This window comes from Clarias gariepinus, chromosome 16 (genome assembly GCF_024256425.1).
Source record: "Clarias gariepinus isolate MV-2021 ecotype Netherlands chromosome 16, CGAR_prim_01v2, whole genome shotgun sequence".
Lineage (NCBI taxonomy): Eukaryota > Metazoa > Chordata > Actinopteri > Siluriformes > Clariidae > Clarias > Clarias gariepinus.
The window spans coordinates 15850243-15864855 of record NC_071115.1 but is presented as its reverse complement, the minus strand read 5'-3'; the positions used below and the strand labels follow the sequence as shown (position 1 = coordinate 15864855).

General features: G+C 37.3%; 1 protein-coding gene across 1 annotated transcript in view; it reads right to left on the bottom strand.

Moving 5' to 3' along the window:
• Window positions 1-1632: 1632 nt before the first annotated feature.
• Window positions 1633-14613, bottom strand: part of grin2ca (glutamate receptor, ionotropic, N-methyl D-aspartate 2Ca) — a 66936-nt gene continuing 53955 nt past the window's right edge. Inside the window, exons 7-13 of the mRNA XM_053515358.1 lie at window positions 13113-13266; window positions 12818-12943; window positions 10384-10613; window positions 5417-5577; window positions 5135-5322; window positions 4554-4786; window positions 1633-3546 (exon numbers count right to left, since the gene is read on the bottom strand). Coding sequence (XP_053371333.1) covers window positions 1906-3546; window positions 4554-4786; window positions 5135-5322; window positions 5417-5577; window positions 10384-10613; window positions 12818-12943; window positions 13113-13266 — 2733 coding nt within the window. The 3' untranslated portion in view covers window positions 1633-1905. The remainder of the gene's footprint in view (window positions 3547-4553; window positions 4787-5134; window positions 5323-5416; window positions 5578-10383; window positions 10614-12817; window positions 12944-13112; window positions 13267-14613) is intronic.

Sequence of the window (14613 nt, the reverse complement as noted above, 5' to 3'; positions counted from 1 at the left end):
CATGGCTTAATGTTACTCATCACACAGCGTAATAATGCAATACTTGCATACATTACAATATAATACATTAATTGCTTACTCACTTTCAGTAGTGGATCCGGAGTCTATCACATGAATAGATCCTAGTCTACAGTATTTATCTTATCCAATCCACTCATATTTAAAGAACCTCATTTGGACCCAAATTACATGAACAGAAACCCCACACATACACCTACCCAACCTTAGACCCTGGCACTGAGGTGACAACACTACCCAATGTATACACATCCTGTCCAATACCATTATCACTGTTCTGTTTTCATGCATGTCAACCGCAGAATTAATATGGTTGGCCACCCCTTTGGTGCCATAATAATCTTCACTCTTCTGGAAAGAATCTCCAGTAGATTTTAGATTGTAAAATTTAGGAGTGTTGATTGAGGAGACCAAACTTGCAAACCAACCCAAGGGTAACTGTAATGATACAGCATACAAAGACAGTCCATGCAATCCTTAGCTAATATTTGTGGTTGTACCGCCATGTTAGTTGGTTGTAGTTGTAGATTTTAGCTTCCTGATGTCGAATGAATTGCTTATAATCTTTAATAATACATAAAGACAATAAGGACTCTAGGACTGTGTCCCCATGACATTTAAATAGATGTAGATACAGTACAGTATATTGCTGGCTCTGTCTGAGGGTTGATGCATGGCTGTTTATCATCATATGCCCTCTTCATTTGATATTGTATCTGCATGCACTGAATCATTTATCAGGTAAAGGATCACCTGCTTCAGCATCAATATGACTGTCAAAAAAAAGATTGCTGTTTGCATAATAAGACACAGGATGTCTTAATATAGAAATCTCTAAAAGAAACAAAAAAAAAACATTGACTAGCAACGTAAAGAGTAACCACAACTATGTAAGAGTAGAATATTGTAAATGAGTTGATTTTGATTGTGTCAATGTAAGTACAGGATAGGAGTTTTAGTTAAATTTGATTGGCTTGTGTTGATCTCATAAATGGTACAGTATGCTGTGTATGTGCTGTGTGTGTAGATATGGAATGATTTAGAGTAGGGGTAGGCCAGTACATGTTTTTGGATTCATATTGCTCTGTGATTTTCTCCATTAATTCAGTTAATTCCAATTTAAGGAATAGGAAGCATGGAAGAAAGAAAGGTATTTTCTTCTTATAAAGTTCATGTCTTTACTTTACTGAACCTTGACTTCAAAACTACTGTCTTTAGTGAGTCAGAAGACATTTGATCATTTAACAGACAACAGCAGAGCCCATACCAAACGGCTTTTAAAGCCACCAGTCGTTTATTAAACAGTGAAACAATTGTGGAAATACAGATGGAAAAAAATCAGTTGCAGTTCACCAGTCTTAAAATCTAAGATACATCACTGGAACAAATAAAAAGCCCTATACTGACCGTTTTCTGAAAACTTGGAACTTACAAAAAATTTTTGGAAGACCTTTTTGTAGTGGTTGATTTATAAAATTTTGCAATGCCTTGCGGTGGACTTCAAAACAAAGTTATGTGAAGAATAATTTAACCCCTTGCAACCTGCTCCATCTGTTTTTCATTATATATATATATATATATATTTTTTTTTTTATAATTATATATAGGCTCCATTTTAATATATAAGAATTTAATTACTTAATATGTTTACTTCTTTTACTATTTTAAAGTATGCTGATGTCCCAGCAGTAATCACATACTGTAGTTGTGCCCTTTCTCCTCTTCCTGCTGCCTTGCATATTATTGCATTGGGAATATCACTTCCAGTCCACTTCCACTCCCACCTTTAGCACAGCTTTCATTTTTGCAAGATTTAAAGCTTGGAAGTTCTGGAATTTCACTAATTTCTCCCTCTATATAGTTTATAATTGGACAGGACTTTGAGCCTTAGACTTCAGACTCCAGACTAGACACTCTGCCCCATGGCTTTGGGACATAGGGACTATTAAGCCTCCGTGCCGCCAAAGCCTGTCTGCGGTCCCTGTTCTTAGATGAGGCTGGTAAACTGTGCAGTGGTTGCAGAGGTGGTTCTTCACGTGAGCATCCAACACCCTCATAGCCTCCAAAAGCAGTGTTGTCATACATCACAGGCCTACCACCTATCTGGGTAACCAGGGCAGCATCGTTTGTGCAGTGGTTGATACAGGGGAACAGGTGACACATGTCTTTGGAATGATCATAGAAATGTGCAGGCCCCTGTGCTAGTGGGCCCATGTATACTGGCAAGTCAGTATATGAGTTCAGGTAAGTGGAGTAATGTCTGTGCACCACTGTGGAAGAAGACCGCCTCAGAGCTGCGGCATTCTGCAGAATTGCCTCACGGTATGAGGGAAGGTGGGTAGAATGAGAGTATTTGAGTTTCTGTGGCTTGTAGGGGTAGGAGCCCATGTGAGCTGGGTCAAGATAAGCTGGCTCAGCTGGCATACTGTAGCAAAAGTTGTTACTAGAACGGGCATACATCTTTGAAGGCTTGGGATTAGCTACCACTACACGAGGGAAGAGGTCAGGCATGTTAATGCGACTGGAAGAAGTTGCAGAGGTGGAAGGCTTCTCATCTAGATGTCGCATCCTGTCACCCCCCCATGTGGCCCTGAGGAAAGAGGCGCGACGGTTCAGTTTCTCCTTTCCCAACAGAGGGACATCATCCATGTCTGGCTCCAGGTATGGTTTCATGCAAGAATTGCAGCTCCCACTGGGCCTTTGGTAGTGGCTTCCCATGCAGGGTGAAGGATGGGCATGGTTTTCCAGGAGCTGGTTAGCTCTAAGTTCAGCCAGGCAAGAGGTTGGTTCATCATAGTCATTCCTGCGCCGAGGTTCTTGTGATGGTGCCACATAGCTGTGGGACCTCTTCTTGCGGCCTTGTCCCCCAGTGTACAGTTTCCGGCTCTCAGGAGGTTGTTGGTGTTCTAAATAGATGTCAGGTACATGAAACTCACGGTAAGGGTGAAAGGAGGAGGCCATTGGATGGCAGCCCTGACTGTCCATGAAAAGCCTGGCGCTATGGTGAGGCTTTGGGGCTGTGGGAGGTGGAGGGTCCTTCATAGCAATATGGGGACTGCTTAGACTAGAAATAGGTAGAGTTCGTTCATATATATGATGGTGACTTGTTCGTGCAGGAAGAGTGTAGCGTAATGGGGTTGGCCTTGTCACTACCCGAGGTTTCTCTAGCAAGGTGGCACTGTCACCATAATGCAGGGGGAACGAGGAAGTCAGTGCCCTCTGGGTGTAAGGTATATGGTTGTTGGTGACACTGGAAATGTAGGGCAAACGGCCATGACTGGCTTCGGTGCTAATCAGATGGGTCGGAAGGCTAGGTTTTGCAGCTTCTGGAGCTCTGCGACTCCAGTTCTCAATTGTTTTAGTGGCATTGTCCAAGGAGTTCTCCACCCTGGCAGAGGATACAATATCCTTGGCTGTCTTAAGCATTTTCAGCATATTGGCCTGGGTGTAACTGCTAGTGACATCTGGGCTCTGTATACTTCCATCATGGTCTGCATCCTCAACACCATTAAAGCAGCTGTAGATACCCTATGAGAAAGACAACAAAGAAAAAGATACAGTATGTATGGTGTTGGAGCAAGCAAATATGTAAAACATACATAAAATGCATAATGTGACTAACTCATGAAATTATAGCTACTGTAGTTATATATTCAGTTCAAGTCGCGTGCACAATGTTCGCACCTTTTTACTGTTCATTTGAGTCTTGGTTTGCTCTAAAAGCTTATGTGCATTATTAGCATTTAAAATAAATCAGAACCTAACTATGCTTTTGTTTATTTGTCCTATTTCATTCTACCTAATAGATTTTACTTTCAAATTGCATCTTTCCCTGGGATGCTAAATCTAACATCATGTCTGTTAGTATATCCAGCTTTCATAATGAAATTTGTAATATTACATTTTTAAAATGAGGGGGAAAAATTACCCATGCACGGTAACCTGAAGAAATGAGGCGACAAAAAAACATTTCAGATATTTCATTTTTATTGAACATTATTTAGACTGCCCTTGATTATTTTATGGTTATATGACTGACCAATACATTGTGCTCATTTTCACAAAAGTAGGTAAACTCTGGGACTGTAGACTGATACTGATATTCAATATTTGTTATGTACATATCTGCTGATGCCAAGACAAACAATTGTGATAGAAATTAGGATTCACCTTGAGTGGCATTATGAAAATTTATTTGTATGACATTTTAGTTTTGCAGGCTAGCCATTAAATCAAATTAAACCATGACTGCATTTGGCTGGATAAGTGCTCCTTAAATTGGCAGACCGTAAGTTTAAATCCTTCGAATGTTAATTCATTTCATAATGTCCTTCTCTAAACTTGAGAGCTGTTTATAAGAAATACAATTTATTTTCAATAAAAGCTTTTTACACTGCCAGTAATTATGCAGCATTGTGTGAGGTCAAGGATTTCAATGATTCGCAGCAGTGTGTGTTGAAAATGCTGGCCGAAACTAGAATATAGCGCTTAAATCAAATATTTGAACATTTACCAAGAACTAAGGAAACATTTACCCTGCTGATTGCTAGTAGGAAGTCGAGGCGTTCAGACTTGCGCACAGAGTGGCGTAGTTTCCAGTAAAGCAGGTGCTCCCAAGCAAACACCAGCAGACTGAGGCCCATGGCCACCAGCAACATGTAGAATACACCAGCCATGTTGTCAATGTCCAGCTTGGAGCTCATCACTTCTTTCTTCTCATTGCGACAAATTCCAGTCAGCCACACTGTCTGCAGCTTCTGAGTATCACCTTAAACACACAATACACCTTCGTCAGGAAATACTTGACACTAGAGCAAAGAGGTAAGATGAAAAGTATAAGAAAACTTTAAGTGAGAACAATTAAGGATACAGATATAAGTTTATTAATACACAATTAATAAAACCAAAAATATTAAATATTCAACACTTTAATTACTAAACATTATTTACAATACCAATGTACAAAATTTGCCACCATTAGTCAACAAACTAGATGAATTCTAATATTATAATAGTTTGCCATTATCACTGCTTAGTAAAAAAAAAAAAAAAAAAAAAAAGCGTAAAGGTTATTCTGCTCTTTGCAACCATTTTGCAAATTGCTTCATGAGATTACCATCAGCAAGGAACTGGAGGAGAGCAAGGTCAATGGGCCGTTTCCAGCGGGACTCCTTCTGTAAGGCGATGCCATAGCCTGTAGTTGCAAAAACCTTCCCACTCCCAATGGTCACAAGTTTACAGCCCTCATCTTTACCAGCCATATAGTTCAGTACGGCCGCATCATAAATAAAGGCATCAAGTTTGCTGTTTAGAACAAAGATCAAATAAGTAAAATTAAGTAACTAACAGGATTACTCAAAGTTCTTAGTATCATTTGGGGAAGAGAGTTAAATTGTACCCAGTTTTGAGGCTGTTTAGTGCATCTTCCACACCCTTCTGGTTGTACTTGACCATGTGGGCGTGCATCTCAGGATAGTTGCTCCTTATATTCCGCTCTGTGCTTCCATTAGGCACTGTACCAAAGCGAAACGGTGGATACTGCTCCTGCGGCTTCTGGAACTGTGTTCGGCAAGATGGCACACAATTAAAAAGAGGGACAAATGGAAGTTTAATTTGCATGTTAAATTGGTTTTTAAAACCCATGATAGCCCTATAGGCTCAAGGCCAGAGGAGCTGAATTTCCATATGTGAATACTTTAGTCTTTATCTTTAGTATAAGAATGCTTCTATATTCTGTATTTCTGAGTAACGTGTGAAATGTAAATCTATCTTGCATAAATAGGCCAAATGTGAAAAAAATATAGGCAAAAAAATTTGTTAAAAAAGTGATAAACGTCAGGCTGAATCAAGGCTTTTGATTTCTAATTAGTCAGCTAAGGTTATGCACTTAATAATTTCCCTTCTTATAAATTTCAATTTTCAAACCTCTGATTAGCTGTACAATAAACTGACATTAAAACTGTCACAGAACCATGGTTCCGAGACATTTCAGTATTACCTTCTTCCCTTCACTTCATTTAATAAGTTGTGTAATAGAATTTCTTCTCACTTGTTTTGCCTAATTTTTTAAATGTAAGGTTGAAATGGATTGAAGAAGGAATTATTGCTTGACATGTCTGCCACACTTCAATACGCTTACCGATGCCGGGTGAGCCAAAGTTGAACATGCACATGCAATGGGTGTCAAAAAGTTCTGTGTTTATTGTCAGCAAAGAGAGCATATTTAAAGCCTCTTGTACAGTAGCCCATGTACAGTACATCCTGTACATCAAAAGAACAAAATTCATTCACATGTACTGTAAGTGGGACCTGGAGACAGGCAGATGATAGGAAGCACAATAGCATGTTCCAGTAAAATAAAAGGGTTCCAGTAAGTCCTAGGAAAAAGCATGAATATTAATCTGGACACGGTCTATAGGAAGTTTACATTATAAAGGATTTGGAAGGCCAATGAGGGAATTGTTTTATTGAAATATGACTTTGAACAAACAGAGGTGTAAGAGATAAGACATTGGAAGGTTTACACGATATTAGAAACCCTTACACTAAGTTCATTAAAACACAGCAGTGAAGCAACACCAAGCAGTATTATCACTGAAATTTCCAAAGTATGAGAACTGTTGTGGTTGAGAATTGTCACCCATGTTTGAATGAAAGTGAATCTGAAGCTCAAATTATAGCAGAACCATAATAGCAGAATTTAATCACAGCATTGTCTTCAAGTGCCACACTTCATGTCTACAGGGTTTAAGAGGTGCTATGAGAGGCTGTTCTCATATTTTCACTTATTACAGTATTTCACTATGCAAGACCAGCATAAGGATCAGTGTTACTGGAAAGAATCTTACAAAGCTCTATGAGTGTAACAAAGCAGAAGTTAAAATTGTGGGAAAGCCTTTGCTAGAGACAGTCAGTGTCAGTGCTACTGTACCTCTATGACATTGTACCTGCTTAGCAAGCCAGCTTTGAACAAATATGATATGCATCAGTGGCGTGGCGAGGGGGAATATTTTGGAGTGAGCCAAATGAGACAACCTCTGTGTCCTTTTTTATTTTATCACTGTATACATCATACGTCACCACTTTAACAGCCAATGGAATGTAACCAGGCGAACTTTTAGAGTGGCCGGTACGATTTTACGCAGATGTCTGTTATCAGACACTTCCACAGCAAAGATTTGATGATAAATAAAATAGTCATTCATTACAAACTCAATCAGGAAACATTTAATATACATTCATATCAAAATATTAGGTTGGCTGCATTTTTTAAACACATGATTTTTATATCCCATTATATGAACTTGACAAACAAATTCCTTTCATAATTTTTATGTTTAATGACCACTACAGTGAATTTACATATAAAACTAATCCAGGCAAAGCAAGGCCCATTAATCAATACTCGAGTCATGAGCATCAAAACAACCGCTATTTTGTCCATTTATGTCCAAGTGCAGCTCTTTTTTTTTTTTTTTACTTTTAGTTGCTGTTCTAGTGTTAGTTTAGTTTAAAAACACCTAATCATTGCATTTTATAACTGCAATTTCCAAAGTTTGCCAGTGGTGATGTAGGCTACTGTAGAAGGTTGTCTGTTTACACAGTTTGTTTTAAAGCTAACTTTATCCTGGCTTCCCTTGGCATGATTCTGACAAATCACAGTCTGACAACATTGTGAAGATAGTCCTATCTGAATGTTAATATTTTTTGATTTTTTCTTTTGAAAAAGAAAAAAAAAAAACATGTGGGCAATAATTCCCTTCGGACATGATGGTAAAAAAATGCAATACCGTGTTTCACCACACGTTGACCGCAAAACATTATGGAAGGCGCTGTTTTACGCATTGTAAAATACTTTAAAAATTGAGAAGAGATAGCAGTCGACAACACATTAATTTAAAAAAGGGTGTTAAATTAAAATGACAAGTACCGTACATTCGAAAATACCTTGGATTCGCTTGGCATTGGGTAGAAAACGCCACTAGGTATCATGTTTTTGAAAGTTATAAAGTGGTCCCTAATATTTCAAAATGTTTATATTTATATACATAGCCATGTAATGTAATGTAGCTTAGAACCACATAAACTACCTAGGTGCTCCACTAAATTCCAATGCTCTCCATGTTTAAACTATTAGGTAATGAGCTCTAAAATGCAGATGAAACAACACGCCCTTGGCTGACTTTTAATTCTGGCTCACATTACAAGCCAGTACACAGTATACAATATACAAGCCAGTACAAATGTTGTCCAAAAGTAAACAAGTTACTATTTTAAACTGGTTTAATATTTAATGATTTTCTCTCAACCTTTATTGTGGCAACGAGCTATTTATTTTTAAGTTGTGCCCATACGTACAGCTCATGCCTGAATACCTATCATTGCACAAATCAAATAATTTAGTCAGTTAGTTATATATGGATCACTTTAGCCATATATTTCCATCTTCAGCTCTCCATATTATTAATAGCAATGTTATTCTAATATAAATTATGTATGCTTAATTAATGTAACCTTATTAAAATGTATATGATGTATATGATTTTTTTACCCAGAACATATACCGTTAGGGACTAAATACTCTCTATTGGGCTAAATACTATTTTACTGATGATAGAATTTTTATATATATATATATATATTTAGAATTGCAATATTATATTGTATAATATAAGATATTTTATTGGAGGTACAGTGCATCCGGAAAGTATTCACAGTGCATCACTTTTTCCACATTTTGTTATGTAACAGCCTTATTCTAAAATAGATTTATTTATTCCTCAGAATTCTACACACAACCCCCCATAATGACAACATGAAAAAAGATTCATGACAACATGAATTGAGAAAGCACATGTAGATAAGTATTCTTGCCATAAAGCTCAAAATTGAGCTCAGGCGCATCCTGTTTGTTCTGATCATTCTTGAGATGTTTCTGCTGCTTAATTGGAGTCCATCTGTGGTAAATTCAGTTGATGGTCACGTTGTCAGAGCTCCAGAGGTCTTCTGTGGAGAGAGGAGAACCTTTTAGAAGGACAACTATCTCTGCAGCAATCCACCAATTAGGCTTATATGGTAGAGTGGCCAGAAAGTCTCATCAGACCTGAGAATTTTGTTTTTCATGGTCTGAGAGTCCTTCAGGTGCCTTTTGGCAAACTCCAAGTGGGCTGACCTATGCCTTTTCCTAAGGAGTGGCTTCCGTCTGGCCACTCTACCATATAGGCTTGATTGGTGGATTGCTGCAGAGATTGTTGTCCTTCTGGAAGGTTCTTCTCTCTCCACAGAGGACCTCTGAAGCTCTGACAGAGTGACCATCAGGTTCTTTGTCACCTCCCTGACTAAGGCCCTTTTTCTCTGAATGCTTAGTTTAGAGTACCGGCCAGCTTTAGGAAAATTCCTAGTCGTTTCAAACTTCTTCCACTTATGGATGATGGAGGCCACTGTGCTCATTAGGACCTTCAAAGTGGCAGAAATTTTTCTGTAACCTTCCCCAGATTTGTGCCTCGAGACATTCCTGTCTCGGAGGTCTACAGGCAATTCCTTTCACTTCATGCTTGGTTTGTGCTCTGACATGAACTGTCAACTGTGGGACCTCATATAGACAGGTGTGTGTGCCTTTCCAAATCATGTCCAATCAACTGAATTTACCACAAGTGGACTCCGATTAAGCTGCAGAAACATAACAAGGATGATCAGCGGAAACAGGATGTGTCTGAGCTCAATTTTGAGCTTCATGGCAAAGGCTGTAATTACTAATGTACATGTGCTTTCTCAATTTTTTTTTTTCATAAATTTGCAAAAATCTCAAGTAAACCTTTTTCATATTGTCATTATGGGGTGTTGTGTGTAGAATTCTAAGGAAAAAAATTCATTTAATCTATTTTAGAATAAGGCTGTGACATAACAAAATGTGGAAAAAATTATGCGCTCTGAATACTTTCAGGATGCACTGTATATTGAAGATTGTTTTTTTTTCTTTTGGAAAGCCCTTAATTGTTCTCCTTTAAAAGAGTTTGTTTCTTGGAATGCCAGAGGCAATCAGCTGCAACTCTGATATGGTCCTTTATCTGTTTTTTTTTTTTTTTTTTCCCTTCTTGTCAGTAATTCTGTAAACAGTCATGCAGTTTTTAATCAAATTGTATAGCCCCTTTGCAGGATGTCATACAGGATTTATATGCAAACATTTAAATATTTTATTTTTAATCAAGAAGTAATTTCACAGCTTGTGATGGCATTTTCAGATACTGAAAATTAGGCAATTTAATTACAAAATACTCAACATCATAAAATATGTACTTTCACCTCCACAGGTTGTCTGTGATTTGTATAAAATTAATTTAGTGAATACAAATCATCATTATTTACCTTTTTGTCGCTCAGTCCAGAAACAGTGTCAATGTACTGCTCCTGGATCATGAATGCTGCGAGGTTGGCTGTGTAACTGGCCAGGAAGATAACAGCAAAGAAGGCCCATACCAGGACCATGATCTTACTCGTGGTACCTTTTGGGTTTTCGATCGGCACAGAATTGTTGAACACAATCCCCCAAAGCAGCCACACTGACTTTCCAATGGTAAAGGTTGGTCCGCCAGGATCTAAAATTAATATAACATTTTTAGGTTCCTGTACATAGTATTGTAGATACTGACCCTGACCCTTTTTAAATTCTATGTTTTTTCATGTAAAAACATAATAAAAATCATTTGATCATAGCAGGTCTTAGTATTGCCTTCATGCCTTTATCAGTCTCTCACAGCATTGTGGAGGAATTTTGGTCTATTCTTCTTTACAACATCATAACAGATCCTAACACTGCTCTCACAGGCTTGTATGGTACTCACTGGGCTTGATGAGTGCATTACTTCATCCCCCTCTCTTCTTACCCTGATGCACCCATCACACTGGATTAGGGTACATCTGGACTCATCAGACCACATCACTTTATTCCAATGCTTCACAGTGCATTCTTTATGCTCCCAAGCAAACTAAAGTTTTTTTTTCTTAACATCACTGATAAGTGGTTTTCTTAAGGCCACACAGCTGTTTATTCTAAATCCCCTGAGTTCTCTTATCAATTTGAGTGTGGAAATGCTTTTCTTTCGCTATTAAACCTAGCTGTAAGTTCTCCCTTTTTCTTTTTTTTTTTCTTTGACTTAGTCTTTAAGTGTTTGTTTTTTTCATGCAGGACAATAATTTGAGCCTACCAAAACATCTTTGCCACAACCACAGGATATGTTTTCTGCCATGGCTTTTCAAGAAATAGAGAGCTGCATCAGTTAGGGTTAAATAACTTGCTGCCAGCTGAACCATATTAATCCCTGCAGTAATTATCCAATAAAAGGCTATTTAACTATTTGCATAGTTAAATACAAATAGTTATAGATGGTAAAAAATATCTAAGAATGGTCAGCACCTGTGGATGCGGTTAGTGTAGTGGTTAGCACTGTGGAATCACACCTCAGAGGGTTCGAGTCCAGACCGCTTTGGGTTCCTCCCACAGTCCAAATACATGCAGATTAAGTTAATTCTTATTTCCAGACTGCCTGCTGTGTGAGAGTGTGTGAGTACTTGTGGCCTTTGGATAGGCTCCTGGCCTCCTGCAACCCTGAACATACTAGGTGGTGTAGAGGATAAGTAAGAGTAAAACAGTATTTCACTTTTAATTAACAGATTTTAACTTTATGAATGCCTGTGTGTAATAGTACAAAGTGATCAAAAACTGATTTGATCTGCTGTGCTGTTTGGGTTTATGGCATTCTTGTCACTATTCTCTTCTGTTACTGTATATATTGTGTATTGCTGTCAGAGAAAAATGTTTGCCCTGATTAGCACAAGTGCCAGGCTCCACCTATGCTGCCAAGCCAGTTATATTTGCTTTTGTCTAAGGAGACGAGGCAGAGATTTTTTTTTCCATGACTTTATTCTAGCATACTGAAAAAATTACTTAGGTAGGCCCTGGGCTGCTCATCCATAAAGGTTAACACTGCAATTTGTTGGCTTAATCATTTTCAGATGACCATCGCTAGCTATATCATTAACTACAGTACATTGTGAAGCATAAGAAGGTCAATGCAGTTAATTTCTATAGACTGATAAACTTAATTAAAGGCTAAACTGATCCTATTCTGGATAGATAAAAAAAAAGAAGAGACCTTCCTGACATCTAAATGGCTGAACAGAATTTAAGCAGTAAAAAGTGAAGCATAACTAATATTGTAAGTAACAATTTGAATACATTCTAATACTCTAACACTAGAAGTCTGAAAAGCCCATCAATTTGAATTTGTGATTAATATAAACATACTTAACAATAATTATAGTGTAATTATTAATTACACAACTTTTGCTGCCCAAAAGATACACCAATATGTTTTTTCCTACCATGTATACTAGCAAGATCTGTCAGCTATTTTATGTTTATACTCCACAGTAAAAAAAGAAAAAAAAAAAGAAAAAGGTAATTCATAATCGTAGTAGCATAATATGCTTTAAGATTAATAACTAAATAGTAAAGTGGTACATTTTAACCTATCATAAGATCATAGACCACTACCTTGAATCAATTCCATAATAAAGGCTCTGGATTTATTGAATTTCAAGTATCCTATGACCGAAGTAAAATCTAAACCATTAATCAAGATCTCTGAAATTGGAACAAGGTTCCTGCAAAAGAAAATGATCTTTTAAACCAGGTCATGATAAAACCAAGTGTTTCATTACATCAGTCATTTCAAATTTCTCAGGTTACATTAGTTTGGGAGTATCTTGTACATCTGTCCTCATTTCTGCTATCACTTACCTTTTGCAGTGACCAGGCTACGGTTGTACCCTACAGGGCTGAAGTACTCAAACACAAACACAGTCACAGCCACCACTGTCAGGCACATCACAAACATCATCACCCACACTGCAGGGCTGTAGGGCTCTGTCACAAAAAAAGAAGAACAAAAACTGTCTAATCATGGGACTATTGGAAATGTGTAGGGAATTTATTTGCTAGTTATGTGCTAATGATCTGATAAAAGAAAGTCCCTTTCTCAAGGCACATAGTAACCCAACATGTGTAAAAACAATAAATAATACAAGACATTTACCCAAAAATGCTGATGGAGACACAGTTCCATTGCTCCTGGCAACCATCACACTGATCCCTGTCTCTACGAATGGCACGGAGAAGTCAATGATCTCAGAACGCTCCTCGTTTATAGTGAGAGACCCAATGGCCATGTCTGCCCTCTTGTAGACCACCTTAAAGGCAGACAAAAATAAAAACTTGGAGAACCTTTAATGAAATGTAAAAAAGATTTAAACTCTACATTAAAACAAATGGCTAAATGTCATTTCTATGCTTGCTTTAAGCCATTCTTCTGATAAAGTGCTGTGGCATTTGGTGCAGTGACAGGTCAAATCACTCCCCTGTGATTTCACTTCATCACTTAAAGCAGTTGGATATAGAGAGAAAATGGGGGAAAGGGTAATTTAATAGTTTTACCTGTCACCTGAACTTGATGGCTTTCTGTTTCAGTGTGTATTATAGAAGTTTGACTGTGATGTATGGTCTGACATTAAATATAGCGTAACACTGCAATAATGCTTATTATTTCTGTTATTGTGTAAAAAGCTGCAATTCTTATAGTGGTTATTCCTGATTCATTGTAGTGATGGGTCATTCATGAACAATTTGTTCAGGAAACAGAATTGAACGGTTCCCAACGAATCTTCTTGTCCGAATCATTCTTGTCACGTGACTCCTATAGACGCTATGCAGTTCAATAGATTCAAAAGAACGAACGACTCAGACCAGAAGATATGAGAGATGAGCTGCTCATTCTATTTATTATAATATGTCCTTAGCTGCATTGTAATATTTTCATTATTGGAACTATAGACAAAATTTGTGTATGTAGACGAGTTGGGGGTCTGTTTATTAAAAATATAACATTTTATTTTATGTCTGAACAAAAGAACGAAATGAACTGAATGACTCAAAAAAAGTTTTCTTTATTTTGATGAATTAAATTTAAAGAACCGAGTCACTAAAATGATTCAAACTTTCCATCACTTATTCATATCTATCTATCTATCTATCTATCTATCTATCTATCTATCTATATTAAAGAATATTCAAATAATTATATACTGTCATACTAGTAAATACACTAGTAAATACTGCCTAGTAAGTACACTTATCTTAAAACACATCCACCACTTTTTGGCTTTCACTTTCACCCAAAGTGTCTTTCAATCGAAACAGGTTGCAACTGATGCCAAGAACAACTGAGGGTTGAGGGTTAAGGATCTTGCTCAAGGACCCAAGTATGGTATCTTGTGGATGCTGGGATTTAGGCTCTCGAATTTCTCATCTCTATTTCAAAGCCATAATCTTAGGGCCATAATTTCCCTCATATTAATTGGTCACAAAAACAGATTTTTAGTACCAAGTACCAAGTTTTATGTATATGATACTTTTTAAGGTCAAATGTTGTTGACCAATTTTATTCATATTCGTTTGTGGTTTTGTACCAATAAGTAATATTCTTTGGCTATAGTTCAGTTTAAAAGAAGTGTACTTACTAATTCGACTGTAGTAAATAA